The following is a 27,997-nucleotide window of genomic DNA, read 5'->3' on the forward strand; positions in this document are numbered from 1 at the left end:
TCCATACACACAAACACACAAGTCACTTAATGGATTATAACTTCTTTTTTTCAAATAGTATTTTTATTACTCTAAACTCCTAAATATAGGTAAACCTAAAAAATTACTTTTACTCTCTTAGGGAGAATCAATAAGTCAATCATTTTCTTTTAGTTCTAATAAAGTGGTTAGCGACAACTTATACTAGTAAAGATAGGAGGAAGTGGGATTATAATTTATCAAAGCACTATAACTCATTTCCATACCACAACCACCAATGGACTTATGTTCTCTCGACAGGCACACAATAACATGCCCAATTAATAATCATCATCGGTTTTTTCTTGTACAAAAAAAAAATCATGAGTTTTCCCCCCTTCTTCCCCCCCCCCCCCCCCAAAAAACAAAAACAAAAAGTGTGTGAATTGCCTAGTGTTTTGCGTATTCTATAGGGAGAGTGCATCGCTTCCCGTGAACACCATCTTCAAGCCCATATCCCAATACTCATTATCCTTCGACGCCACAAAAGCCAGGAAGCTATGTCCACTACAATTTTTGTTTAGTATATTTTTCTCAGGCCTCTGCCCAAAAAGTCCCGGAAAGCCCAAAACCCCACACAAACACGAAGAAACGACAAGAACATAAGAAGCTAATGTTGCTCGTGTTTCTCACACTTCATGAGTATTTTGTATATTAAATTGATAATATCCGTTAATCTCTGTCTTGCACAACTTGTGCAATATTAACTACCTCTAAAATGCTCCCGACGTATTCTCATTCTGAGTGTGCATTAAAATAAAAAGGATGATTGACTGAGAGTACCTGTAACCGGACACCACTTGACCTATGGTTTCAAATTAATATTGGTAGATAAACGACATGTGCGGGGCGCCGTTCTAGGTCAGCTAGTCGTCGGCCATAAATGCACTGCACGCTGTGTAGTATTAATGGCCGGCTAAAGTCAAAAAGGAAGCATGTGTTTATCTCTCAGTTCGGAGTTTAACAATGGCCAGATTCCCCATTTGTCAATTCTAATCTGTTGATTTGAAAAACAACTTAAACTCTCGGATATTTTTTCTCCAGGAAAAGAAAAGAAACCCACTCAAGCTCCACTAACTCACGTTCATCCTCCACAGTAGGAACAAGTCTGCACCAGCATCTGCCAATGTTTCACTCACTTGGGAAGAAAGGGACCATAATGACAAACAACTTCAATGAGGGAAAAAGCTCTCACGCTCTTTTTAAAAAGCTTATGTCCCATATCTTTAGCTGCAGGAGAAAACGAAAAAGAACCTTCTTACTTATTGATGCAAAACTTACCCAAATTAATAACAGCATATTGTTGTATGTCTCCATACCGAGCGTCTATTTATTCTCCATAGGCCTCGCCACTTCTACCTGGCATTTTCACACAGCTCAACATGAGTTCTGAATTCATCCTCCTGTTCTTGTCACTCTCATCTTTCCATGTAAGAACCAGCCTATATCCGCATTTAATCTTTCTGAATGTGTCTAGCCAACGCCATATACTGCATTACCCTTTTCCTTTTATTTTTGTGAATTTCCTTTGTCTGAAAGTGTAAGGTTTTTCTTTATAAATGCAGGTTTGTCAAGCGATCAACAACGAGGCATTTTCGCAAACACTTTCCGTACAAACAAATCCTTTCACTCCTAGATCCTCACTGGTTCGTTACTGGAAAACCCACGTCTCCAGCAACCTCCCAGTCCCGCAGTTCCTGCTTGCAAGAGCCTCCCCTCTTTCCCCTCATGACTACGCCCTCTTCACAAAGCTCGGCTCCCAAAAAACCCTCTCTTCACGCTACGATTCACTTTGCTCCTTAGCCAATTTGTATTGCTCGTTCGACTCATCACCACAACTTTCCGATGCGACCAATCGCACGAGCAATACCGACGCCAACTTCGCCATCTACTCCAACAAACAATTTGCAAACTACGGATCGTCTCAAGTCGGCGGAGTCAAATCGTTCAAGAACTATTCAGGCGGCTTGAACAACATCAATGATTCGTTCAAAAAATACAACCCAGGCTCGACCCGCCAGAACGAGCAGTTCACGAACTACGCAGAAAACGGCAATGTAGCAGATACCAGCTTCACCAGTTACGGGCCCGGAGCCAACTCCGGCTCCGGTAGCTTCAAGAACTACGACAAGCGCGTCAACGTTCCCGATCTCCGGTTCACTTCCTACGACTCTGGGGCCGACAACCGCCAGCTGTCATTCTCCAGCTATGGCAACGAGACCAACTCTGGTACCCAATCGTTCGCGAGTTACGGCAAGAAAGGCCAAGCGGGACCCAGGGATTTCACTAACTACGCGGTTAGCGCCAATATACTGCAATCCGACTTCACGGGTTATGGCGAATCGGGTAGAAGAGCAAACGACACCTTTAAGTCCTACGCTTCCTCGGGCAACAACCCGAAAGCCGGTTTCAAATTCTACGGCACCGGGTCTGTATCCGGATCCCAAGCATTCACGAGTTATCGGAACGGTGCAAATGTGGGCGAGGATTCCTTCCAGACTTACGCTGCAAAATCTAGCTCGGGCTCAGCGAGTTTCGAGAACTACGGGCAATCGTTCAACGTTGGTAACGATACCTTCAAGGAATACGGCCAGGGAGCCGTAGGTCGGTCCACGATCGGGTTCAAGACATACGGGTTGGGTCGGACGTTCAAAGATTATGCCAAGCAGGGAGTGTCGTTTTCGGGGTATCGCAACTTCAGCGGCTCCAGTGGCAGGCTAGCAAATAAATCGGTTGAGCCAGGCAAATTTTTCAGGGAGTCGATGATCAAGGAAGGAAATGTCATGGTGATGCCCGACATAAGAGACAAGATGCCTGCAAGGTCGTTTTTGCCCGAGGCTCTTTCATCAAAATTACCATTCTCGTCGCCGTCGCTGGGCGAGATCAAGCAAGTGTTTCACGCGAGAGATGGGTCGGCGATGGAGCGCGTGATTGTGCAGGCTTTAGCAGAGTGCGAGAGGGCGCCGAGCCGAGGCGAGACGAAACGGTGCGTAGGGTCAGGAGAAGCCATGATACAGTTCGCCGTGTCCGTGCTGGGACCCAAGGTGGTGGTGAGGAGCACCGAGAATGTGAACGGGTCAAGCAGGAGCGTGATGATCGGAAAAGTCAGAGCGATCAACGGCGGGAGAGTGACGGAATCAGTTTCTTGCCATCAAAGTTTGTACCCGTACCTATTGTATTATTGCCACTCAGTCCCCAAAGTAAGAGTGTATGAAGCTGATATTCTTGACGCGGATACAAAGGCCAGGATTAATCATGGGGTCGCCATATGTCATCTGGACACGTCAGCATGGGGCCCAACGCATGGGGCCTTCCTGGCCCTGGGGTCCGCTCCTGGGAAAACCGAAGTGTGCCATTGGATATTCGAGAACGACGTGACGTGGACCACCGCCGATCGAGTCTGAAAGGCGTGTTTCCTTTCCTTTCCGTTCCCTGTTATTGTTGTTATATTTTTTTGTTTTTGGAAGTAAATTTTGTAAGCTGGATGGCTTCTGGGTTTGTTGTTAAATTGTTCAATCCTTAATGGTCGTGAATGTTTGTGGCCAATGTTAGCGATGGCAAAGAACAAAAGGGGATGGACATAAAAGGCATTTTGGTTTTATGGTGAGTGATGAAACTGAAGTGATTGTGCGATTTAAAGTGAGAAGTATAAAGAGCGGAAACAGAAGGGGCAGCTTTAGCCTTTAGGTGCAACCCAAGAAATGGAGCATGAAAGCTACCGTTGATGGCATATGATGCGGGTTGCAGCAGAGGAGTGAACTGTGGAATATATTGAACTCAATGGTCATTCTGACAGAAGCAACAATGGCCCACGGACACTGTGATCCTCTCCTCTTCCCCGTTTCCTCCATTAGTCACTCCCTCCCTTTATTTATATTCACTTTCATGGCCCATCCTTGTGGTTGATACAACCACCTATCTATCTATCTATCTATCTATCTGGGTCTAATTCCGATGATGTTTGGTCCTTGTTTTTAATTGATGTGGTAAAGCGACTTTTGCACGTATTGCTATGCTCAATAATAATAATGGCCGCAAGGCGGGGAGCTTACGGAATGAAAAATGTTGCTCTACTTTGAAGCTTCATATCATGAGTCTCCCCGCTTACACGCGCATGTTATTTTGGTTACCTTGTATATTCACGCGCACCATAACATTTTCAAAATGTGAAAGCAACCAATAAGAAACAAACAAAAGAGAAGCTTATGCGGCGACACTAATAATATTACGGGTTGCCGTCCAGGCGGAGCCACTGGTTCTTTTGGGATTTGAGGGACCCGAATAATGGTCTCTGGCCGGATGGAAAATGGAAAACAGAGTGATGGGCTATACAGTGGGATGGAATAATTAATTCGCTGTCGCTGCACGGTGGCTTGGATGTCAGAAATGATCAGGATCCATGATTAATAGGTGTTTAATGGATGACAGAGACAGAGAGGGTACTGTAGAGAGAGGGGTAAAGCAACGTACAGAAGAATCCCTTTGACTTGGTCCAAGTGGATCCATCTGCAGGCCCAAGTCAGTGATGGCCAGCCCAATTCTTCCAATTTCTATTCATTATTCTGAAATGCGTAGTAAATTTAGATTGGTATTTGACTGATTTTAAGTTTCCAACTAAGATTTGAATTCTTGTTACGAGACGTGCTCATGTTTAGTATCTAACAGTATCTTAAACAGAATTATTTTTGTCTAAAAAATATTTGAAGTTTCCATGTATTTTCAAATTCGATCGGCTCAAGGAATAAAGCAAGAAAAAGATTTTAAAAAAAACATGATAATAACGTTACAAAAGACGGTATAAACAGCGCCGTTTGCGCGGAGTGGATGAGATGCTCAGCGATGTTGTGTGGGGACAGGAGGAAAAAAGGACCATAGAATAGAATGTCTTGTTACAACAGAATGTGCACGCGTTGTTTGTTTGCTTGTTGAGAATTTGTAAAACTATTGCGTCGTGACTCAGACTTATCGGGGATGATCACTGATCAACTGCCACGTCACCCGAGTTCAAACGGATGGGATTGGCGTGGGGGACTTTGGCGCATGGGTCGGGTTGCCCTGACCCTTGAGCCGTGATTGACCCGTCAACCGTCATCCTCCCCCCAACCTTCCTCAATTATGCATTCTATTTATATATTTATTTATTCGTTTGTTTTTAGAAATAGTAGTCAACTTAGAGGGAGCTTTCGTGGCCCCATTATACTTATAGAAATATTCATCAGACGGAAAGAAGCTGATTCATGGAGGCACAGGACACTGCATAATCTTCGCAAATCGGGAAAAAGTTAGCGTGCATATATGTTTGCATGCGACCAATACACGCTACTAGATGCCTCTGTGTGACGAAAATAATAATAGTAATATAATAATAATCATACAATGCTGGTAAAAAAATAATAATAATAATAATCATCATACAATAATACCGAAAGTTAGAAAAGTAAGATGCTAAACTTCAAAATTAAGGCTGTCCAGGGAAAAAAAAAGGCCTTCAGAATTAATTACTTATTTTTTGCATATGTCACCAACTTTGCTTCAAAATGAAATTACCACTCTATAGTAATCAGGCAATCTTGTGGTTTATTTATCCAAACGGACGCACCAATCCTTCGATCATATTTATAAAATTATAAAAATATGACATTTTTCCGTGGGCTAAAAAAAGAAAACCTCGTCATCCCCATAAAACGTCGTTCCGCAAAATTGTTCTATTTATATAAATAAAAAAAAAACAAAGCCTGACAATTAATGTAAGTTAGGTTGTTTGGTCCAACTTAGAAAGTACGTTCACACGTGGAGGATTGAATTGATAATTTGACAATTACTAGGGTTTCAGTTCTACATATAAAAACTAATTGATAAATTTAAATAGATTAAAAAAATAAGTTAAATTAGTTATTTATCATAAATATGTGTTATATTTCTTAAAATATCTGTACTAATCAAAGGCTATAACTACTATTATTAGAAGGGTTATTTTAAAAAAAATAAATATGAAATATAAAATATTAGAGTCTTATATATAAATAAAAATTAAATAAGATCTTATATTAAGGACAGAAACAGTAACAGCACACTGTTTGCGCAGAAACTGTTGGGATTTTATTGCGATAGCTGATGACAACGACTTGTCTATATCATTTGTTTTCATGATCCAGAAACTGCGCAAGTGACTATGGCATCCAACTTCAATTTATCTTGTTTATTTATAATCAAATAAAACATTTCGATTCAAAATTCATAACGCCATCAAGAGAAATTAATCAATATGGTAAAACAAATAAGCCTGAATGAAAAAAGAAGAAGAAGAAGAAGTGTATCTCGGGGTTTATTTTCTTCCAGCAAGAGGACACGTGGCAAGGCAGGAGCAGGGCAAGACTAGATTGGTTTTTAGCAAGACGTTGGTTAGGGGAGACATTAAAAAGCCCAAAGCCACAAGGAAGTCAATGGTTATTTGTCTGTGTATATATAGTGATGAATAGGGACGAAGAGGACGAGAGGGGAATGGCAAGTGGGTGAAAGCTCTAGTTTATGCGTAGGCAATTCCATTCCATGTGCCCACAAGGATTGATGATTGGAAGACGAAGAAGCTGAAGAAGCATCTCAATATCAAAACTCAAGTTCGTTCGTCTTTCTGTTGCAAACCATATTACCCAGAGAAGAAGGTTGAAGCAGAAGAAGGAAGAACAAGAAGAAGGAAGAAGATGAAGGAGGGGGGCGAGGGGTTTGTGAGGGCGGATCAGATTGATCTCAAGAGCATAGATGAACAGCTAGAGAGACACATGAACAAGGCATTGACCATGGAGAAGAACAAGAGGAAAGAGGAAGATGATCTTGCTACTAATATTGTTATCAGCCCTAGGGCCATCAAACCTAAGGCTGGGCCCATCTTCAGCAAGCAAAGGCATGACTGGGAGATTGACCCTTCCAAGCTCATCATCAAGTCAGTTATTGCTCGTGGCACTTTCGGGACCGTCCACCGCGGTGTCTACGACGGCCAAGACGTCGCCGGTCAGTCCCACTTCCACTTCACGCTTCCTTCCTCACCCTTTTTGGCGATGATTTTTGAGTCGATGTTTCTCGTGACTTCCCCCTGTTCTTCTCAATGTCTCTTTTTTTTTTTGGACTGTTGCAATTTCAGTTTATTCTGAATCGATTCAGCAAAATTACCATTTCGATTTTTTCTGATGGGCGTTGGGGATTCGTCATTTTTGGCTTCGCTTCTTCTCCCTCATAATGGCGGAGAAATAATTTTTTCATTGGGGAAGAGTTGACTTTTGCGATGCTTTGGTGATATGATGTTTTGGATTCAGTCTTATGTAATCCGCGAGTCCTACACGGACTCGGGTTGAGATTGTGGAGACAACAACTGGATGATGTTTTGCATCTGAAACATCATGTGATGTGAACTTGTGGGTAATAGGTATTGGTATGAAAGTTTTAGTGGCGAGTTTCACTTTGTATATAATCGAACTGTCTGGATAATATTGAAATTTCAGAAAGAGTATACAAGTAATGAGGACTTATTCAATTAATGCCGTAAAGTCTCTCAGAACTGGGTCAACTGTTGAATCTCTGTGGTGACTTGGTTCCCTGGACGTAGCCAGAAATCGATAGTTGGTGGTCTTGGTCTGTGGGCCTTCTTGATATAATAAAAAACCTGTTCAAAAACTATATCTTGGTGTCCATATTGACTTTCTTTTTTAATCCAGGACAGAGCCCATTAATTTGGATATTAGAATAAGATATTATTTGCCTGGTTACTATTCTAATTAACTTGGCGGTTTAACTTGCTGCATGTAACTGATAGCAACCATTTTGATCGCTTACGTTATGCTCAGTTAAATTGCTGGACTGGGGTGAAGAAGGCCAAAGGACAGAAGCTGAAATTGCTTCACTTAGGGCGGCATTTATACAGGAAGTTGCTGTTTGGCATAAACTTGATCATCCCAATGTCACTAAGGTCAGTTATACTTTTATGAAAATTCAATTTTTTTTACTTTGTTTTGTTGTTGTTGTTGGTCAAGCCTGTGGGCATTGATGTAGCAAAGAAGGCTATTCATTCGTCCTCTATGTTGCTTCATCTTCCTTCCTCGCAAATGCAACATTTAACTCGAAATCAACATTAGCTTTTGGAACGTTTTTTGCTTGCAATTATGGAACGAAATTCAATCTGCCATTGAGTGCCATCATTACCTTATTTCAAATTTTCAATCAATAGCTTAAGAGCATGAGGTTTGCAGAGTGCCTGCTGTTGTGGTATTCCGTATGGTGCTATGCATCTTATTGAAAAATCTCGTCATTCGGAGAGGAATGATATAAAATTTGGTTATTGCTGTCTTCATTTATAATCTGACAGTCTATGAACATTTCTCCTCCTTAATGAACTTCCGCCTTTCTGACTGTGAGAAAAGATGTCTTATATCTTCATTACATGAAAGTACATTGGTCAGTGGATTTCTTGGTCTTTGTTCAACACTTTTCTTGGACAAAAGAATGCCTGCAGATAACCAGATATTGAGGAGGCCAGAATAATGCCCCTTCCCCCACTCGAATTTTCACTTGTATTCCATCTAGGATAGCTTGTAGTTTTCTGAAGGGTCATTATGCTGTTGTCTATTTTATCATTGGTTTCTTACTGAATTTGCTCTTTTCATTTTAGTTTATAGGAGCAACAATGGGGTCATCAGAACTACAGGTACAAACTGAGAATGGGCTAATCAGCATGCCAAGCAATATCTGTTGTGTTGTTGTGGAGTATCTTCCTGGGGGTTCACTGAAATCATACCTAATAAAGAATAGGAGAAGGAAGTTAACTTTCAAGGTGGTCATCCAGTTTGCACTAGATCTTGCGAGAGGGTATTTTACTTGGCAATATTCTTTTTCTTTAGAGCAATGGTTCAGCAATTTGATAACAAGGACTATCCTTATAACGTTCTTACATGACCATGGAAATAGTTCACTTGATTTTGCAGGCTGAGTTATCTCCACTCTCAAAAGATTGTCCATAGAGATGTGAAGACAGAGAACATGTTATTGGATAAGTCACGTACAGTTAAAATTGCTGACTTTGGGGTTGCACGTGTTGAGGCTTCAAATCCTAATGACATGACAGGAGAGACTGGTACTCTTGGTTACATGGCTCCGGAGGTGTGTAGCTTATAGAAACTTTTAAAACTTGCATATGAAAAATTTATGCACAGTTATTTACATAGCTGTTATCACTATCAGATTTTTTAATGTAACTATAATACGTGGATGCATATCTGATTTAGCACAACATCATTACTTCTTCAAGAAAGGTCTTTATTGAAGAACTGTTAACAGCCACTTCAATAGTTGTACGTAAGTTATGTCTTAAATGGCGGCCTTAATGTGGTAGAAAGGAATATGTCAGAAGGAAAAAGAAAATTAAGAGGATTTTTTCCCTTTAAATTTAATTAAAGAGAGAGCTTGTGTAGTTGACTATTCACATATTTTTCAATTGTGGCGGTGTCAACCAGGTGTTAAATGGCAAGCCCTATAACAGGAAGTGTGATGTGTACAGTTTTGGCATCTGTCTATGGGAGATATATTGTTGTGACATGCCATACCCTGACCTAAGTTTTTCAGAGGTTACCACAGCTGTTGTTCGTCAGGTAAACTATCTTTTCTGTTCAAATCGGTTATCTCTCTTGAGCAATTTGTGATTGTTGATCTAGTCTGATAATGTTATTTTTTTGGTTGGGAACCATAGAATCTGAGACCAGAGATCCCAAGATGTTGCCCAAGTTCTCTAGCAAATGTAATGAAGAGATGCTGGGATGCCAATCCTGAAAAGCGACCTGAGATGGATGAGTTGGTTTCCTTGCTAGAAGCCATTGACACATCAAAAGGTGGAGGCATGATCCCCCGCGACCAACAACGAGGTTGTCTTTGTTTCCGAAAGTACAGAGGACCATGACCTATAGTTTTTCAACGAACGATTGGTTGGGTATAGTGATTTTCATGTCCTTAGAATCAATCTGTATCTATGGCGAGAAAATAGAAAACGGTTTCCAAGTTTGAGGCAGAAATATATAGTAAACAGGTATAGGAAGCGCGAGATCCATCCCTTTTTTCCTTAGATTCTTACCCTTTTTCTCCCTTGGTTTGAGCTTGTCCTTGTAGCTATGTATGATCGTTATCGTATTGTAATGTGATACTCATCATTGAGGTGATTTGCATTTAGCAGTATGATCACTTGTACACTTGAAAACTTTGTAATAGAGGGAGCCATTGTGCTATATAAATAGAAAAATCTGTTGTAATTTGATTTGAGCTACACAGTTTTACAGAACTGTTACGCATGTATGTGATAGGATCTCGTTGTCAATACATGAAGCATAGCCCTAAGGAAGACCAAAATCTTAATTGTGTGAAACAATCTTTGAGGATTTGCTTCTATGCTCAGTTTTTCTGGGCACCAAAATCTTAATTAGACATTGCTCATGGCGATTTGTGAGTTTTCGTCTCCCCAATCGGTTGTTCTGTAGTAAATGCCGTAGAGGATTAGCTGCGCCAGTCCAGAAAGTGCTCCCAAACCATTCGGAAGCTGATGAAATTGAAGAAATCACAAATATGAAACTTAAAAATCCCTTTCAAAATTTCTCAAAAGAGACATTAATCCATGAAACACTGAAATGTTAAGGTTGAAACAGGCACATTACCACAAGGTTGATGTCGAATTTGAACAGAGCATAAATCACCCAGATGAGTCCATTGGCGAAATTAGCAAGCGAAATCAAGAAAGGCATATACCTCACGCTCTTTGTTTTAATCACTAAACGCTGCTCATTACAAGAAACATATCAAACAAACATAGATACGAAGAATACGAGAAAACAGAGTTAATAACACAACACAATTAAAAGGCGTACCATGATTGTTAAGGGCGAAAAGTACATAAGGATATTGAAGACAATACAAATAACCCCTATAATCAATTTTCTTTGGTTGAGGGTGGGAACGAAGTGCAGGATGCAGAATACCAACACCACACAGTATACTGCTTCGATCAAAAGGATGAATAGGATCCTTCTCTGAAACAGGTTACATAATTTAGTTAGCAACCAGAAAAACAGAGCGTAATGAGATTAGGTGAGAAGGATTACTTAATTTAGTCAGCAACCAGGAAAACAGAGCGTGATTAGATTAAGTGTTATGGTTTTAGTGAATGATCTGGGACTTACACGTTTGCTCCAGGGGGCATAAACGAAGAAGATGAGAATATAAAAGACCTCAATGGCGAAGCCTATGGCATTAGTGGTGAGGACAAGGATGTTGTTTTGGGTCACAAGTGGAGATCCATAGAAAACCCACATTAAACAATTCACTATTGTGGCCAGATAAATATCAGGCTTGAACTCTTGCACCGATTTTGCCTTATATATTCTCATAAACGTTGGGCTGCGTTTGCATTAATAACAATCATGTCAAACTATAATAAATTATGAACAAGTTTTATGATTAGAGAAAGAGAGTCATTTAGGATAGGGACATTACAGAGGAGACAAGAATAAGCCAAAGGAGATGATATTTCCTGCAAATTAAATAAATCTGTGATTAATTATTTATCAGATTAAAGAAACAGGGGAGAGCTCTGTTTTTTGAGTGAAGAGGCTTTTGGTGGACTGACCAATTACTCCAATGATGGTTCTGGCGAGGTTAGTGTTAGCCATAGTGACAGAGTTGGAAGAAGAAACTCAAAGAGACAAGGACAAGAAAAATGACAATGGTGATTGTAAAATCGACTGAAAAAGATCAGTTATTGGATATATAGGCAACATAACTTAAAATGGAAAAAAGATTAACTGCATTTTAGGAGTGAGTTTGTGCATACTTGGTCACCAACTTGGCAATCAGTTTGCGATGTAACTTTTTCTGCGGACTTCACTGGCTGTTCTTCAAATTCAACAAAGTGTTTCCCCACAAGAAGCCACAAAAATAGAATCGTTACTTTTTTTTTTTTTTAAACATGCGTTTTAAAAAAATTATGATTATTTTTATGATCCAATTTTATCGATAACCAAGGGCTTGTTTGGGATAGCAATGAAAAATGCTTATAAGCATGTTTTACATAAACCGAAATAAAACTCTTTTCATATATTTATCTCGTATTTGTCAAATTACGATTAAAAAACTGCTTATAAATTACTCCCTCCGTTCCTTATTATAAGAGACAAATAACCGAATTACGTTGATCAAAAAAACAGTTAAAATTAGTTAAGAACAATCAATGTGTAAAAAGTATAATTTTTTTTTCAAAAATACCCTCATTAATAAGGAGAGAGAACAATGGTAAATTATTAAAAGAAAGAGAAGTGGGAAAGAGAGAGAGTGTGAGTTGGAGACAATAGATATGAGTAAAATAGGAAATCAACACAAAAAAGTAGAGACAACTTTTAAGTGTCTCTTATATATAGGAACATGCCATAAGCATCAAATGTCTCTTATAATAAGGAACGGAGGGAGTATTTCAGATGGGTCCTAAATCATTTTATGTGGACTTAAAATGAAATTTCACAAGTTTAATTTGCACCACAAATATGGAAAAATAAAATGTAGTCTTTGCCAGTTCTTTTGAAAGGTTTACCTTGTAGTTTCATTTATTTAAGTAACTAATTAACCCCATTCGTCTTCATGAAGTAGTCATTGCAATATTAATCATCGCATGATCATTAATTCATATTCTCAATTTAAGTTTGAATTGATCATGCTTTCTCAACTTTCAAATTTCCTTTTCCTTTTTTTTTTGGGGGATAAATGGTTCACGATTTAACAAATTTTATAATATTTGAGACATATTTAAAAGCCAATTATAGACATTGAAGTTAAGTTTAGGAGCTGGGTGAGTACTTGATGTAGAGTTAAAGCGGTTAAGTATAATTAATTAAGCTTGTAAATTACATCTAGTTTGTAACAAGCATCCATTGCTAGCCACCACATGGAAAAGGACATTATACACACTATGCTTATAATACACCCTGGTCAATAATATAATGGCATGAATAGTTTTTTGGGAAAATCCTAAAAAAGTGATTGTTGAATTTTAAAATTCCAAATCAGTATTAATTACTACACTCGTAAAGAAAATGATTATATTCAAAAAGTAAATGACAACACATTTTTGTAGTAATTCCTTATTTGGAATTTTGAAATTCAATATCCATTTTTTGGGATTTTTTCTTTTTCTTTTTATAAGTAAACCATTGCAAGTTCAATCCTGCTTCAGAATATAGTGCAACCCAAGTATAGCACACATAAAGTAATTTCACAAGTTCTTAAATATATTTCATGGAGTACATTAAAATTTTCCAATGTAGTGATCATGTGCAAATTTTTTATATCTATATTATTTATATGTATTATGTACAAATATTTTTGTAATTGCAAATAATACAATATTGCACTGAAAGTTGAAACTTGATTTGCATTAAAACGTGGTTTCCATGGATTAGAGATTAGCATATTTTTCATAGAAAAATACAATAATTTTGCATGATCAAAATCCATCATACAACTGTTTAAAAAAACCCATCATAAAAATAATGGCTATTTAAATATTGCCGGTAACGCAACATTGACGGCATTAAACAAAGTAGTAGTCGTACGTGGATCTAATTAAAGTACATGCATCTCATTAGATTCTATATATTTGATTACTGTTACCAGAAAAACGACAATGTATCTTTCAAATGAAGGTTTGTTTCGTAAACTCATATCGAAGGTAAAATATACTAACAAGAATTGATATAGTTGGTAAAGAATTATCTTATAACTTATAAAATCGTGAGTTCGAATTTCAATGCTAATGTGAAGACTTTATTAGTGAGTAATATATAAGTACCTCTGTAAGTACTCTTTGAGTTTGAAGGCATACTCTGACTCTAATGAGCCTCTGAGACCTAACTCATCTAAATTTTTTTGTATAAAAAAAATTTGAAATATAGAAAAAGCTATATGTAATAAAAGGCTGAAATAAAATTTTATATTATGTAAAATTGGAAGGAAAAGAAAAAGAGAATGTGTATATTTATACCTCTCATATTTATTAGATTCTATGTGCCTTTGCTGTTTAATATAAGAGCTAATTTGACATTTAATTGGTTATAAAAGTAAAATCCTAATATGTTTTGTTTTTTATATTTATCTATTTTTTCAAAATAGTTCTTGTAGTACTTCTCCGATTCTAAATATAACACCTATTTTATAGTGTCGAGTAATTGCACATGTTACATATTTCATTAAATAGTAGCTCTAACTAATACTATCTTTGGTCCTAATTATAAGACCTTGTTCATAGGACAGGAGGTAATACTTTTTTTTTGGGTAACTCTAACTAATACATATAATTAGTAAGAATATTTAAAAAAAAATAATACTTATTTATTACAAACAACTAACTTAACTAATTTTTTTTAATCCATTCAAATTAATTAACTAGTTTTTAGACTAGGAGAGAACATTCCAATTAGAGTTTTTTGGAGTTATGTGTAAAGTAATTCTTAAATACACCGTAATTTGCAGAAGAAGAAAAACAATTAGTTGGGCGGAATTGGGATTTTGATAAACAGGATTGGCCGGAGTGGCGCCCACAGCCACCAAAACTTGCTGTTGGACGCACCACCTTGAGCAGCATATGAATTCGCCGCTTGTTTCTTTCGCATTATAGCAATCATTATCGTTTCCTTTTTAAAATTCTCAACTTTTATTTTATTTTGGTTGCTTTCTCACGAACTGTGCCTCCACGCCGTCAATAACATGGATGCATATCGTAAACGCACAAGCTCTCAGCTTTTCGTGTTGGGTTCTCTTTCTCTTTCCCATCTATTTTGCCGTTTTCGCTGAGTCACTCTTTGGTTCAACACTAACAAAACCCCACATTGTGAAGAAAGAAGAAACAACTTAGTTTGTTCTGGGTTCTAAGGTTAATTACGATGAAGGAGATTTTCATTTCCCTGATTCTACTGTTTGTGGGTATCGCTGCTTTGGTGTTGATCCATGTGTGCGTCGTGGGAAGGGCTCTGCGAAGAGGAAGTCATCAGGGTGGGAATGAAGAACAGAGCGATGGCGATTTTGATGGAATTGGGACGAAGAGAATGTCAAGTGAGGAGATGAAGGATCTGCCCTGTTTTGAGTACAAGGAAGCAGAGAAAGGAAAGGGAGTTAGTAGCAGCACTGTGAGTGTGGATTGTGCAGTTTGCTTAGAGAGCTTCAAGGACGGTGATATTTGCAGGTTCTTGCCTAATTGCTCCCACAGCTTCCATGTCTCCTGCATAGATTCCTGGATTCTCAAAACACCCATTTGTCCCATTTGCAGAACCTGGCTTCATTCGCCCCTCGTTCCCAAGCTTGATGTTTCACAGAATGGGGTAATTGAGATTGTATAGATCAAAACTGGATTCGTACTCATATACGACTGATTCCGTGTATAATCAACGTCCATTTCATTCATATTTGGGCCTTTTCTTTTTGAAAAAGCAAACTTTTTTGGCTTTAGTATTTTGATTGTTTGGAGGAACCCTGTTTCATGATGTGCGGTATCCTAAGATTCTTCGACATTTCTTAAGGACGTCATACATGAGATGGAAGGAGAAACTAATGATCATTATCACTGTCCCACCCACTGTAACGAATACCCTCTTGCTAGTTTTTTTCCCCCGGTAAGAACCACCCGTATCCAACCGTGTTTTTTCTGAGTCCTAGCCTCTTTTGGACTAGGTACCCGAGCGATGGACTAGTTCGGATTCGGGCCGTGTGACAAGAAGAGCCCTCCCTGGTACCTTTTTTAATAAGTGAGTATTCGAACCCCCGCCCTCAAAGAGCAGAGACTCAAAGAGCAGAGACTCGCCTCCCTTGTGACTTAGCTAGTCACCACTAGGCCAGGAGTATTCGGGTAATACCCTCTTGCTAGTTGCTACCGGCTTCGTCCTTATGTTTGTTTGTTAATAACCCTCCTGCCCCTAACGTAGAACTTAAGAGTTGAGATTAGATTTATATATAAAACTTATTTTACATATTTATCAATTTTTTTAAAAAATTAAACTTATTGACATTCCTTCAATAATAATGCAAGAATGAGGAATTAAAGAAAATGATTAAAATGTTTTAAAAAAACATATCATATTAACTAATTTAATTAATATAATTAATCTATTTAAATTAGTTAATTAATTTAATACCAATCGGATGAGTAATATCCATACCTTTTTGAAACATTCCTTTAACAGATACAAGAACTGTTTTACATTATATAATAATAGGTAGTCTCCATGAAAGCATAACCTTCGACATTGGATAATCGCAGCGATTAATGCCCCCATGGCATATGAAATGTGACTACTCTGAGAATAAGTTCATTTTCAATCATCATATCACGCTTGTGAGGATGACATTTGGGTAAAATTCACATGATCCAGTTTTAAATCACTGTTAAGGTAAATCTTCACTTTTAAGGGCAAACAACATCTTACCAAAAGAGAAATGAAATTAACATCAAGCTTTCCAACACCACGAGAGAGTTCGCAATTATTTTTCAGATCTTGTTGGCACATACTAGTCCCTCTGGCACTCCAAATCTAGGAGTGAACAATAAGCGAAGCTAGATATCTGAAAAATTCAAATTATTTGCATTTAAGACAAAAAAAAATTAAAATTAAAATTCCTCTCGACCGCGATGTAAAACGACTCTAAACCGCGTGCTGATTTTGTTCTCGTTATGAGCTCATCCAACTATGAAATGCGAAATATTAATTTAAGCCTCTGAAGCCATGAATGGGGAAGACAGAGGCCCCCAAAACAATGCAAGTGCACCTGTGAGTGTTTCCGCAAAGATTGGAAACAGATAAACACATGCCCAAATGAAAATATGCCTGAAGAAATGGCCAAAAATGAGGCAGAATAATTTGATGCAGTAGCGGGTAAGGCCAAATTTTCAGAGCAAGTGATGAAGAATTCTGTTCAACAGTTCAAGTTCAAACATCCAACAGCTTACATGCTCATATAAGAACAGAACAAGAATAATGTTTTTTATGTCCTGATCTAACACTCCTTACTGCCTAAGCATAGCGTTCGTGCCGCTGATTTCGCAGGCAAGAACAATTCCAAGGAAAGATCAGATAACTCAGTCACAATGCATTTGAAACATCAAGCAACCGCAAGTAGCAGCTTTTTTACTTCTTCTCATTTTCAGCATTGCTTTCCAGTTCCTTTCTCAGCTGAATAGAGAAATCATCACTAACATCATCGTCATCCCAATCATCTTCCCACTGCTGGGTCACTTCTTTTCCTTCCTCTTCCTCTTCCCATTCTGTGTGCAGATCATATTAACAACACAACACAAAAGATACAGGAAGAAACATAAAATTTGAGTACAAGGGCAGAAGTACTTATAATCCAATGCTAAAGACCCGAAACATATGAAGTTATATATGCTTTCATTAATCAATACCCAACCAGTTTTCAAATATTACTATCATTTCCGTCATTTTTACCCTGAGATGCTGATAGTTTAATGAGAGACAAGATCAACACCGTGAGGAACTAAATCTATTCCAAGTCATGACTCACGAAAGAATTGACTTAAATTAGCATGTACTACGTTAGGAATGTCCACCAATGTATGGAAGGAATCTACTCGTCTGATCTAAACAGTTTGAAAGCAAACACGGGCTGTCACAGAAAACCGCTCCTGCTGGCTATAGGACACGCAATATTGCACAAGTAGCCACAGAACATGCAAAATCCACAGCAACCGATGATAAATCTCCTGAATTTTATATGAGCATCATCCACAATAGAAGCTAATCACAGGATGTTACACGTAACAATTTGGCGAAGCCTCGGGCAGAATGAAAAACTGAATTTTAGGATCAAATAAAGATGAAATCGGCGGCAACTAAGCAGGACAGAATTAGATCAAGGATCAATAAATAGGGATATTTATTAGAAAAAATTTAGTCTGATTGGGGGCAAAAAAAGCAAGAGAAGGAGGCAAAACACGGAAAATCAGATTGAACAGAGAAGAGATTATCTAAGATTACCTTCATTGATTTCAAACTCTTCAAACTCATCATCGTCCTCGAAGAGATCAACCTTGACGTCTTCAGCAGGCTGCTTTGTTTCGGTCGCCATAGCTAAACCAGAGTCTACAGTGAGGGGCAGTTAAATAAGAAAAATGGAAAACCCTAGAGTTGAAAAACAATAGAGATCAAAGCAAATCACCAATCCAAGACCAAGGATTCGAGAAGCGAGACTGCAAAATTCAATTACCTCACAAGACGGAAGAAATCAGTGATTCGCGTGACGGTTCTAGACGAACCCCGAAAGTGCCAATTTCGCTGCAATTATAGAGGGCGCAAACAGGCAGCAGACGACGTCGTTAAGACGTTAACCCGCTTTAGAGGCTTCGTTTCCTGTTAGTTTTTGGCCAATTTCATTTGATTATGCAGTTAGAAATTAATCAATGAAAATTACATTCAACTTGTATGCCATATTGAAAAAAAAAATGCATATACGATTTCTTTTGGCAGGCGATATTTGAAGTAGGAGAGATTGATTTTGTTTGGTAAATATTTTACTTGTTAACTCAGTAAGTGTTTTTTTTAAAAAAAAAAGAAATAATTAGATATGCATGAACCTACGTTAGCTCAAAAGCATACATCCATGAACATGCAATGGTTCAAAGGCATCTAGAGAGCTGTTTTATGTTTATTGAGAAAAATTCTTTAAAAAAGATTAGTTGGAGAAAGAGGATCACCCATTTCCTCCTCCTTTCTTAATGAATGGTTGATCTCCTTATGGGTACACAATGATGACTGATAGGTAGGGGTGGAAATAGGCCAGGCCGCCTGTCAGGGGCCTGTGGCCTGGCCTGCAGTTGGCCTGGCCTGGCCTGGCCTATTTCCATATAAGAACAGGCTTAGGCTTTTTTAAAAGCCTGTTTATCTTATCAAGCCAGGCTCAGGCTCTCTAAGAAGCCTATTAGGCCTGTCAGGCGGCCTGAGCCTGTTAGTATTTTTTTAAGGTTATAATGGTAAATCTGATATAACCTATGTGAGCCACTCAATTTTAACCTAGGCGTCGCACTTCCCATCCCATCTCCGCATTCGCTTCGTCTTCTTCTCGAGTCAGTCAACACTTCACGCAGAAGCAAAGCCTTCGGCCTTCATTCAATCACAGCCTTCGCCCTTCACCGTTAGGTCGCACTTCGCCTTTCAACTCGCTGCTCCGTCTCCAACTTCTGTCCAGGTATTTTGAAGAGTATGTTCTTATATATATATAGAGAGAGAGAGAGAGAGAGTCGTGAGCCTGTATATATGACCACCTTTCCCCTTTTTTAATCATTACTTTAGAGAAATATCAATGAACATACATTTAATCAAAGGATAATCGTAGTTAATCATTTGTAAACTGCTAACATTATTATGCTTTAGAAAAAGATTGATGAATGTATATTTAATAACCTGGAAAGAAGATAAAGAAGAGCTGTGTTTGTAGAGGATGATCGAGATTGAAGGCCCTATATATTCATGAGGAGTAAAATTCAAAGTACTTCGGCCAGAGACAAAGGAGATTAGTTATTTTATTATTAGTGTTTATTATTAGCGTTTGTTTCAGGAATAAAACAAAGAAACCGACCTATTCAATTTGATTTTGTGATTAATTTCACTCAATTTGTACAGTTTGATTCTTATTATTGTTATGCAACTATTACGGTTTTGGATTAATTTTAAGAAAGAAATTGTAATATAAATTTGATTTCTTTTGCTGAAGGTGTTCGAACAAGAAGAAGAGATTGTATTGAAGATTTGATGCTTTACGGTTTGAAGATTTGTTGTAATTGTAACAAGAAAAAATTGTGTTGATTTGAATATTTCATTTTTATGTTCGAATTTTAGATAATTATTGTAATTTTGGATTTATTTATGTATGTTTAAAATTTGTTAAAAATACAGGTTTCTTAACAGGCTTCAGGCCAGGTCAGGCTTGGTTACAGGCCAGGCTTAGGCTGAACAATAAGCCTATCACAGGCCACAGGCCAGGCTCAGGCTAATAGACCTCAATACAGGCCGAGCCTGTTAAGCGTGGAGCCTGGCCTGGCCTGGCCTGTTCCCACCCCTACCGATAGGTAACATAGATTCTACCATTTTGCATGAAGGAAAACGAGAGCACATCCCATCGCAATTTCAAATTTCTAAATATATGCTTGGTTTCATGTTAAAAAAACACCAAAATCACAGCATTGAAATTCATAATTTTAATTTCACAGTTTTCAATGTAAAATCAAATGGAAGATCTCTAAACATATGTAACTTATGTATCGTGAAAACTAAATTGAGCTAAAAGCAAACCCAACATGTTATTAACTGAAATGAATCCAAGTATATGATTCTGGGATTTATTTTCACTAAACTTCATCCACAGTGACTACTCAATGAGCTTCGCTCCTTGAGGAGGGAGAAAAAAAAGCATGGAGCCAATTCCATAGTTTCCAAATTCGTATTACATCAATTGGTATACTATTTACACGGGAGTGTCTGTAATCTGTAATCTGTAATCTGTGTTCTGTATTCACCAAATGTGAAGGGATCGTTCTGGCAGAACGGAGGAACTAAGCCACTGAGAAGTTCTAGTGTCGTTATATTCGTGAAGAAGTTTGATGAGAGAACGCGCCTTCTTGGCCGCATGAGAAGTTCCATCGGTGAGCAGCGAGTAAAGCCATGGCATCAATGAAGGATCCTTCGCCAGAATACTCACTACTTCTTCTCCCACATGAACGCACAGCGACATCAAAATTGCTACGCAGTGTTCTTTCCCTGTCCTCCATGTTATTTTCTGCAACATCCCAACGATCAAAGGCAAAGCACAAGCTTTTGACACAGCTTTTGCTCCCTCCACGTTCTCCGCCAACGCCGCAAGAACTGCTAAACAATCTGTTGTCAGGTCAGATTTTTCTGATGAAGATAAGATGTTAACTAGTGCAGGAACAGCATTGGCTTCAAGCACTTTTTGATGATTCTGAGGAAGCAGGAGAAGCCCAAAAATGGCGACTGTGGCGTTCTTTTTCCCCAAGGCTGTTGTTTCTTCCTTGATTAGTTCTACCAAAGCTGGGATTGCTTCTGGGTTTTCTCCGATTATTTTCCTGTTTTCTTTAGTGGAAGAAAGGTAGAATATTATAGCAGCTGCGGTTTGACGAGCTTCCAAACTAATTCCATTCTTGAGAACAGTAAGGATTGGCGTTAATCCATCGCTTTCCATTATAGTTTTCTGTCCATTGGTATGCTTTGCCAGCTTCAGAAGAGCAGAGATTGCGTTTTCTTGCGTTGATTTATCGTTAGTGTCCAAGAGATTGAGCAACGAAGGCACTGTTCCCACCTCAATCAAGCACGCTCTGTTGAAAATGTTGGACCTTGCAAGAACACGAATTTCGTAGGCTGCCTTGTTTTTCTGCTCATCTGTTCCGAACACAAGCCTCCTGGCAATGAACCATGAAAGAAATTGCATGGCGTGTGCTGAAGCTGTACTGCCGGGGACACTGGTTCTCGTTATGTCGCGACTCCGGTGACCGGACTTGCTGGTGGAAACTCCGTTATCAGCACAGAACTGGTGGATTAGCTTTCTGAGCGTCGTGTTTGGGACGAGCTCTGTGTTTGTGAGCTTCTCCCCTGTTTTCGGGCATGTCCTGTTTCCAGCTTTGAGCCATTTCTGAATGGATGCCCGATCATACGTCTGACCCGTTGATAAAGTCACAGGATCGGCCATTAGTTGTAAAGAGATCGGACATCGAAAGTCCTGTGGGTTTAAGAAGTTAATCATCTCCGTGCTACATCTTGTCTCCGATGGGTCGGTGGCGGTTTGTTGAAAATCCAGAGTTTCGAATATCGCTACCCTGCAATAGCATAAATACCCAACTAAGTTACTCAGAAAAGGGACCTCCCCCTCGTCACCTTCGGAGGAGTTGAAGTTGACTTCATCTTCCAAGAATTTAATCTCTTTGTTGCAATCATTCCAATTCTTTATCCCCAAGTAGTTCAAGGTTCGCTTCATGATGCTCAAGTTGGGTTCCATTCCTCTCTCGAACTGATTCAAAACTGAAAGGACCTGCGTGGTGGCATGTTCATCGTGCGGGTCTAGTTCAAGCTTCACTTTCTGAGCTTGCTTGGCTACTAATTCCACTACCTCTTTTACTTCATCACAAATCTCTATGCTGCTCAGAGGCAAAACGTCAAGAGCAGTGGCCAAAGCGCGAGTCAGAACCCTGAATTGAGTGGCGACGTGTTCCGATTTCATCAGCATCCATAGCCGAGCACCTTCACGAGTACAATCTGAGAGTAGAAAGTGAATTTTTTGGAGACAGAGGTGAAGTTCGGAGAAGCAGAGAGCAACAGAGTCGCTTATCGGAACACCACGGTCTCGAATTTCCTCGAAGAAGAGGAGGATGATACCAAGTTGGCGAATTATTTCTCTGGAGTTTCGACGTTGGGTTGGGAAGAACTTGGATTGAAAACTGCATATAGCCTGAGAAAGAGAGATCAGAGAAGCGAGAAGGGCGGCCGGAGACACGCCCTCGCAGGGATGAACCGCCGGGAATGACAGAATACGGCGGCCTGATTGATTGGATGCATTAATCATTGAAAGGAATGAGAATGCGTGAAGAGAGAAAAGGAAACTCTTTCGGATATCATGCGGGATTGAACTGACGAGATCATAAAAAATCCAATTTTTAAGGGCGGTTTATGGAAGGAAAAAACACCCTCAGGAGGACACGTGGGAAAGAATCGGGGATCTGTATGGAATTATAAGTTGAGGACGTGGCAGAGGTGCGTTCCCGGGGACGTTGCATTGGGTGAGGCTGAAGCGACGGGAAGTAGGCCCCAATAACCGACCGTGACACGTGGTCGAATGAGAGGGCGACGTGTGCGGAAGGGAACAAGAATAACGGAACCGTGTTAGAGGCGAAGTAGGTTGACGTTGACCAGATTAGGGACTTCTATTCTACTCCCTCTGTCGGCATTGTATTATCAGGACGAGGCTGCGGGTTCATTGCATGCCGTTGGATTCTCTTTTAATACTCCTCCGGTCCTTATTATAAGACCCAATTTGACTTTTTATTTGGTCCTAATTATAAGACCCAATCCATTTTCTCTCTTATATTTATGTATTTTTTTCCACGATAATCCTTCTAATAATGATAGTTTTAGCCAATATACTTAATTAGCAAGGATATTTTAGGAATGATAACACTTATTTATTATAAATAACCAACTTAACTTACTTCCTTAATCTCCTCAAATAAGTCAATTGGGTCTTATAATTAGGACCGGAGGAGTATTTACGTTGACATTATTCATAAGTTGCAAAAACCTTAAAACTTTCACACGCTAAACTGTTAAAGCCTTTAAATGGAAGGCGTCCAAATTTGGTCGGTTTGGAGTGAAAATGGCCAGATGGGTCCCTCTCATATTACCAATAAATAGAGTAAGAAGCATATATTGGTCATTGATCCTCCTGGTTTATGGTGGCAGATTCGTGAAATGGCTGATTGTGATCATAGATAATGACGTGGACGGGAAACCAACCACGTAATGCCTGGTATAAGGCGCAATCATCCTGAACCAGAATTATCGGCCTTGTATTAAAAGAAAAAAAATCTTGCATTATCTAGTCACTATGACACTATCTAACCTCCTTGAGGGGGGAAGCGTGTCTTATTTCTGGACCCACTTCAAGAAAGTTGGAGATATATAAATAAATAAGAACAGGCAAGAGAAATTGACCCTTTTTTTTTTATTGAGACGTGCATTAATTAATTACTGACTAAAATTGAAGCTTTGCAAGTTGGGGGTCCAACAACATAACAAGTTCATATTTGTCCCCGATTTTGTACGAAGTTGTGGATATCCAGTCCATAATTACAAGTCGTGTCTTGGCCACACTCAGATTATTCAAATCATTGAAGAAAGAAAGTAAAACCAGGGGGGGGGGTTTTGAACATAAAGGGGGATTTTCAGAGTTTAGAGCCAAGCAGGATTCTTCAATGGCGAGACCACAGCTTTAACCTGCAAGTAATTGTTAAGACTGTAAATTCCTTTCTCTCTACCCGTCCCACTCATCTTGTAGCCACCAAAAGGGATTGCAGCATCGAACACATCGAAGCAATTAATCCACACAGTTCCCACTCTCAGTGCCCTCATCATTTGGTTGGCTGTGTCCCCGCTCTTAGTGAACACTCCGGCGGCTAGACCATACCTCGTATCATTTGACCTCCTTATTACCTCCTCAATGTCCCTGTTATTAAGAAAACCACAGAATTAGAACACAGCTCAGAATCACATTGCATGGACTCACACAACAGAAAGTGTCCGTCGCTCACTTGAATTTCAAGATCGCTTGAACTGGTCCGAAGATTTCCTCCTTTGCTATCAACATATCATCCTGATCATTAAAATGTGTCAGATTGATCCTTCCCTCTGTCAAGATGTTTCATATAACATGAAAACCAGTTTTGGCAAATGATGGACACCTGAACATTGGAGAAGACAGTTGGCTCGATGAAGAAGCCCTTTGAACCGATTCTGCCTCCTCCACATTCAAGGGTGGCGTTGCTTTCAATTCCAGATCTTATGTAGTTAAGGATTTTCTGAAATTGTTCGCCGTCGATCTGGGGGCCTTGTTCAACACCTTTCTTGAAGGGATCGCCAACAATGCGTCTCATGGCACGTGCCTTTGATTTCTCTAAGAACTCATCATAGATTCGCTCGTGTACGAAGGTGCGAGACCCAGCACAGCAACATTGTCCCTACAAATAGTACATCATCCATAAGCATTGAGGTTTTCTAGGCCACTGCCTACGTAAGTAGTTATGGGAGAGGAATGTTGAAAAAACAAAAACCTGATTGAAAAACAGAGCGAAGTGGGCAAGTTCTACAGCCTTGTCAACATCGGCATCATCAAATACTATGAAAGGTGATTTCCCTCCGAGCTCCAACGTCACTGGCTTAAGGTTGCTCTTTGCAGCCAATCCTAGCACAACTTTTCCAGTGTCGGATGATCCAGTGAATGCTAGCTGCCAAGATAGAAGTAAAGACATCCATATTAGGTGAAAGTGATTCGACTGGCAAAAATTCAACTTGTCATTGACTGAGCAAAAAATTACAATACATATGGTTAGGTATTTGACCTGAACTAAGATATCTGACTGAATGATTCAGACAATGAGCAAACGTACTTTGTTACAATAACATGCACGTAAATCAAATTTCGCTGAGTGGTGCAGTTATTTGTTATGACCCAAAAAAAAAAGGAAAAGAAGAAGAAACAAACATTGTAGAGAAAGGTACAGTGGCCCCAAACATACATGTCAAAAGACCTTTTTCGTCCTGTTATTTAATGTTCTCTAAAATACAAGCCAAGCAAAGCCACCTCCAACTTCTGCGACGTGTTTATGAACCAAACATGGCGATAACGTGGAAACAAAAAGGAAGATATCAGAAAGATTCTGGCTTTCTCTACCCTTGATGAATTATCATGACCTATTGCTCTGTGATAGGGACTATCACATATTAAAATCTGCCAGAGCCTGATATGGGGTTTCAGATCACCACTACCATGGAAAAAGAATGCATCTGACAGTATATTGAACAGTTCAGTGGCCTAAACCTAGCTCATTATTGACTTGCAAAACCATGTAGTCCTATACCATACAAACAATGTGTAAGACATCCTTTTCTAAAGAATACCTTGTCCACATCCATATGACTTGCAAGAGCTGCACCAGCAGTTGGACCGAACCCAGAAACCACATTCAAAACACCACGGGGAAGACCAGCCTGCCAAAATTCAAGCACATTGGTAAGTTAAAACCCTTTGATGAAGCTTCAAATATTACTGAGATGCTCTTAAAAAATCTAAATCAGCACGTGACACAATCTACAAGCCCACCTCGTGCAGTAGTTTTGCCACATAGAGAGCAGTTAGGGGAGTTTGCTCTGCAGTTTTGAGAACGATGGTATTACCACAAGCTAAAGCTGGGCCAACTTTCCAAGCAAACATAATAAGAGGAAAGTTCCAAGGTATAATTTGTCCAGCAACACCAATTGGCTCATGCAACACCTGCATGTGATAGTTTCCATCTGATGGAACTGTCAGACCATGGATTTTATCTGCCCAACCTGAAAAATTTGGAAGAAGAATATCCTAAGAAAACTATACAAACATGTAAATGAATGATTAAGCAAAGTATCTAAAAGTCCTCACTGATCCTTCCTACCAGCATAGTAATGAAACAGACGCACGAACATTGGTAGTTCAGACTTGAATGATTGTTCAAAAGTCTTCCCATTGTTCCATGTCTCTAGAGCGGCAAGCTCATTGCTGTGCTTCTCAACCAAATCAGCAAATCGCAGCAATATCCGACATCTCTCCTGGAAGTGTTTTAAAATAACAATCAAGTGGTGAACAGATTCCAGATTGTGCAAGAAAGGAAAATGACTACAAGAAGTGCCTACATAAGCGGTCATTTTTGGCCAAGGTCCTTCATCGAAGGCCTTGCGAGCTGCTGACACTGCACGGTTGATGTCTTCAGCATCGCCTTCAGCAACATGAGCAATCACTTCTCCTGTGCGAGGATCATATGCTGGAAAAGTTTTCCCTGCAAAAGGAATTTAAAAAAAAAAAAAAAAGTTCACCAACACTGTAACGCCGCTTCAGTAAACCCTGAAGGAATATATATAAATATATATATATATATATATATATATGTTGAGGGAGCTTTGACTAAAATTGGCCCTTGACCCAACTGGAATCGGTCAATTGTAAAAAATCAAAAATATAAAAAATAAAGACCGACGGCGGCAAAAGTCTCGATCTTTATTCAAACTAGATACTATAAGCATAGACCTACCTGAAGCAGCATCGACAAATTGGCCATTTATTAGATGCTGTGTGTAATTTATCGGAACCTGGGGAGTGATTAATTCCTCAGCTGCTGCTGCAGTGCTAAATCTGTTGAACTTACTCCACCTACCACAGGTTCTTCCTGGGAGCAAAGAATTTATGTGGAAGTTCTCAGCAATGAATTGAACAATTGGATTCGGACAGAGTAGTTATCACTTACAGCATTAAATACACAAATTCGGATTCTTACCAAAAGATATACACACGCGCGTACATACACACACACACGTACACATACATATAATAGAGAGAGAGAGAGAGAAATTGAGGGAGCAAAAAGGAAAGATATAAAGTCACTTTAAAGCAGTTAAAGAGAGGACTCCATGATTAGTCTACGAGAGTCAACTGTTCCAATTCCATCGGAATAAATCTGATACTGACGATATCTTGTGAATTAGACTCAGAGAAATCTGGGAAGTTTATCGCTCTTAGAGGAAGAGCAAGGGGAGGACTTCAATAGTGCAAACTGACAAAAGCAGAGAGTTGCTGTTTGGGAAGCATATAGCATCTCCAAGGTGCAGAAAACCCATCAAAAGATTACCACTGACCAAAAGGAAATAATATAAAAGGCAAAAAAACGAGGAGGCAAGGCTGTAGAAAGGAAACGAAGACAGTGTTTGGCCATTCACCTGGTGACTGAAGCAGACAAGTAGCTAGAGAGCGAGAAAGCAAAGAGGAAAGCCTTCGAGCAGCCATGGCCGAAATGGGAATCTCAGAAGAACGCTCTGTCTTCTCCTTATAGCGATGAGAAGCACTCCGAGTGGAAATGGTCGCAGTATTTGCTTATAACCGTTACTTCAAGCTCAAACAAGGAAAAGAACAAAACAATTTAAGAGGTCGTCGTTTATTTGGTTGCCACTCATCACAAGGACGGTGACTGTTGAAGTAAAGCAAAAAAAAATCGCCGTACTGAGCCTGAGACGTTCAAGGATGAACCAGGAAAGTAAGGACCAAGTAATACATATCCACACATGCCTATCGACTCAATCCCAGAACGAAATCTTTG

At 39.3% G+C, this 27,997-nt stretch overlaps 7 protein-coding genes across 7 annotated transcripts; 3 read left to right on the top strand and 4 right to left on the bottom strand.

Moving 5' to 3' along the window:
- Positions 1–1,240: 1,240 nt before the first annotated feature.
- Positions 1,241–4,019, top strand: LOC114734846 (polygalacturonase 1 beta-like protein 3). Its single transcript, XM_028922495.1, has 2 exons — positions 1,241–1,448; positions 1,584–4,019. The coding sequence occupies exons 1-2, from the start codon at positions 1,401–1,403 to the stop codon at positions 3,420–3,422; spliced, it is 1,887 nt and encodes a 628-aa protein (XP_028778328.1). The 5' UTR covers positions 1,241–1,400; the 3' UTR covers positions 3,423–4,019.
- A 2,451-nt stretch (positions 4,020–6,470) lies between these two features.
- On the top strand, positions 6,471–10,307 carry LOC114734839 (serine/threonine-protein kinase STY13-like). Its single transcript, XM_028922491.1, has 6 exons — positions 6,471–7,026; positions 7,857–7,978; positions 8,678–8,874; positions 8,991–9,165; positions 9,519–9,653; positions 9,752–10,307. Exons 1-6 carry the CDS (start codon positions 6,720–6,722, stop codon positions 9,956–9,958), a joined length of 1,143 nt encoding a protein of 380 aa, XP_028778324.1. The 5' UTR covers positions 6,471–6,719; the 3' UTR covers positions 9,959–10,307.
- Positions 10,308–10,471: 164 nt separating this feature from the next.
- On the bottom strand, positions 10,472–11,714 carry LOC114734831 (bidirectional sugar transporter SWEET5-like). Its single transcript, XM_028922480.1, has 6 exons — positions 11,672–11,714; positions 11,539–11,575; positions 11,226–11,442; positions 10,914–11,075; positions 10,704–10,823; positions 10,472–10,588 (listed from the first exon to the last, which is right to left on the bottom strand). Exons 1-6 carry the CDS (start codon positions 11,712–11,714, stop codon positions 10,472–10,474), a joined length of 696 nt encoding a protein of 231 aa, XP_028778313.1.
- Positions 11,715–14,972: 3,258 nt separating this feature from the next.
- On the top strand, positions 14,973–15,425 carry LOC114734832 (RING-H2 finger protein ATL56-like). The gene has a single exon (XM_028922481.1). It carries the CDS (start codon positions 14,973–14,975, stop codon positions 15,423–15,425), a length of 453 nt encoding a protein of 150 aa, XP_028778314.1.
- A 1,514-nt stretch (positions 15,426–16,939) lies between these two features.
- LOC114734863 (protein DSS1 HOMOLOG ON CHROMOSOME V-like) lies at positions 16,940–18,385 on the bottom strand. The gene is made up of 3 exons (XM_028922514.1): positions 18,307–18,385; positions 18,078–18,182; positions 16,940–17,344 (listed from the first exon to the last, which is right to left on the bottom strand). Exons 2-3 carry the CDS (start codon positions 18,166–18,168, stop codon positions 17,208–17,210), a joined length of 228 nt encoding a protein of 75 aa, XP_028778347.1. The 5' UTR covers positions 18,169–18,182; positions 18,307–18,385; the 3' UTR covers positions 16,940–17,207.
- A 1,985-nt stretch (positions 18,386–20,370) lies between these two features.
- Positions 20,371–23,380, bottom strand: LOC114734834 (U-box domain-containing protein 19-like). Its single transcript, XM_028922482.1, has 2 exons — positions 23,373–23,380; positions 20,371–22,732 (listed from the first exon to the last, which is right to left on the bottom strand). Exons 1-2 carry the CDS (start codon positions 23,378–23,380, stop codon positions 20,608–20,610), a joined length of 2,133 nt encoding a protein of 710 aa, XP_028778315.1. The 3' UTR covers positions 20,371–20,607.
- A 446-nt stretch (positions 23,381–23,826) lies between these two features.
- On the bottom strand, positions 23,827–27,775 carry LOC114734855 (aldehyde dehydrogenase family 2 member B4, mitochondrial). Its single transcript, XM_028922506.1, has 10 exons — positions 27,621–27,775; positions 26,939–27,073; positions 26,544–26,686; positions 26,306–26,459; positions 25,978–26,207; positions 25,776–25,865; positions 24,929–25,102; positions 24,560–24,835; positions 24,410–24,471; positions 23,827–24,324 (listed from the first exon to the last, which is right to left on the bottom strand). Exons 1-10 carry the CDS (start codon positions 27,685–27,687, stop codon positions 24,051–24,053), a joined length of 1,605 nt encoding a protein of 534 aa, XP_028778339.1. The 5' UTR covers positions 27,688–27,775; the 3' UTR covers positions 23,827–24,050.
- Between the last annotated feature and the right edge of the window lie 222 nt (positions 27,776–27,997).

This window comes from Neltuma alba, unplaced genomic scaffold (assembly GCF_004799145.2).
Source record: "Neltuma alba isolate B1F8T4 unplaced genomic scaffold, ASM479914v2 tig00013149_pilon, whole genome shotgun sequence".
Classification (NCBI taxonomy): domain Eukaryota; kingdom Viridiplantae; phylum Streptophyta; class Magnoliopsida; order Fabales; family Fabaceae; genus Neltuma; species Neltuma alba.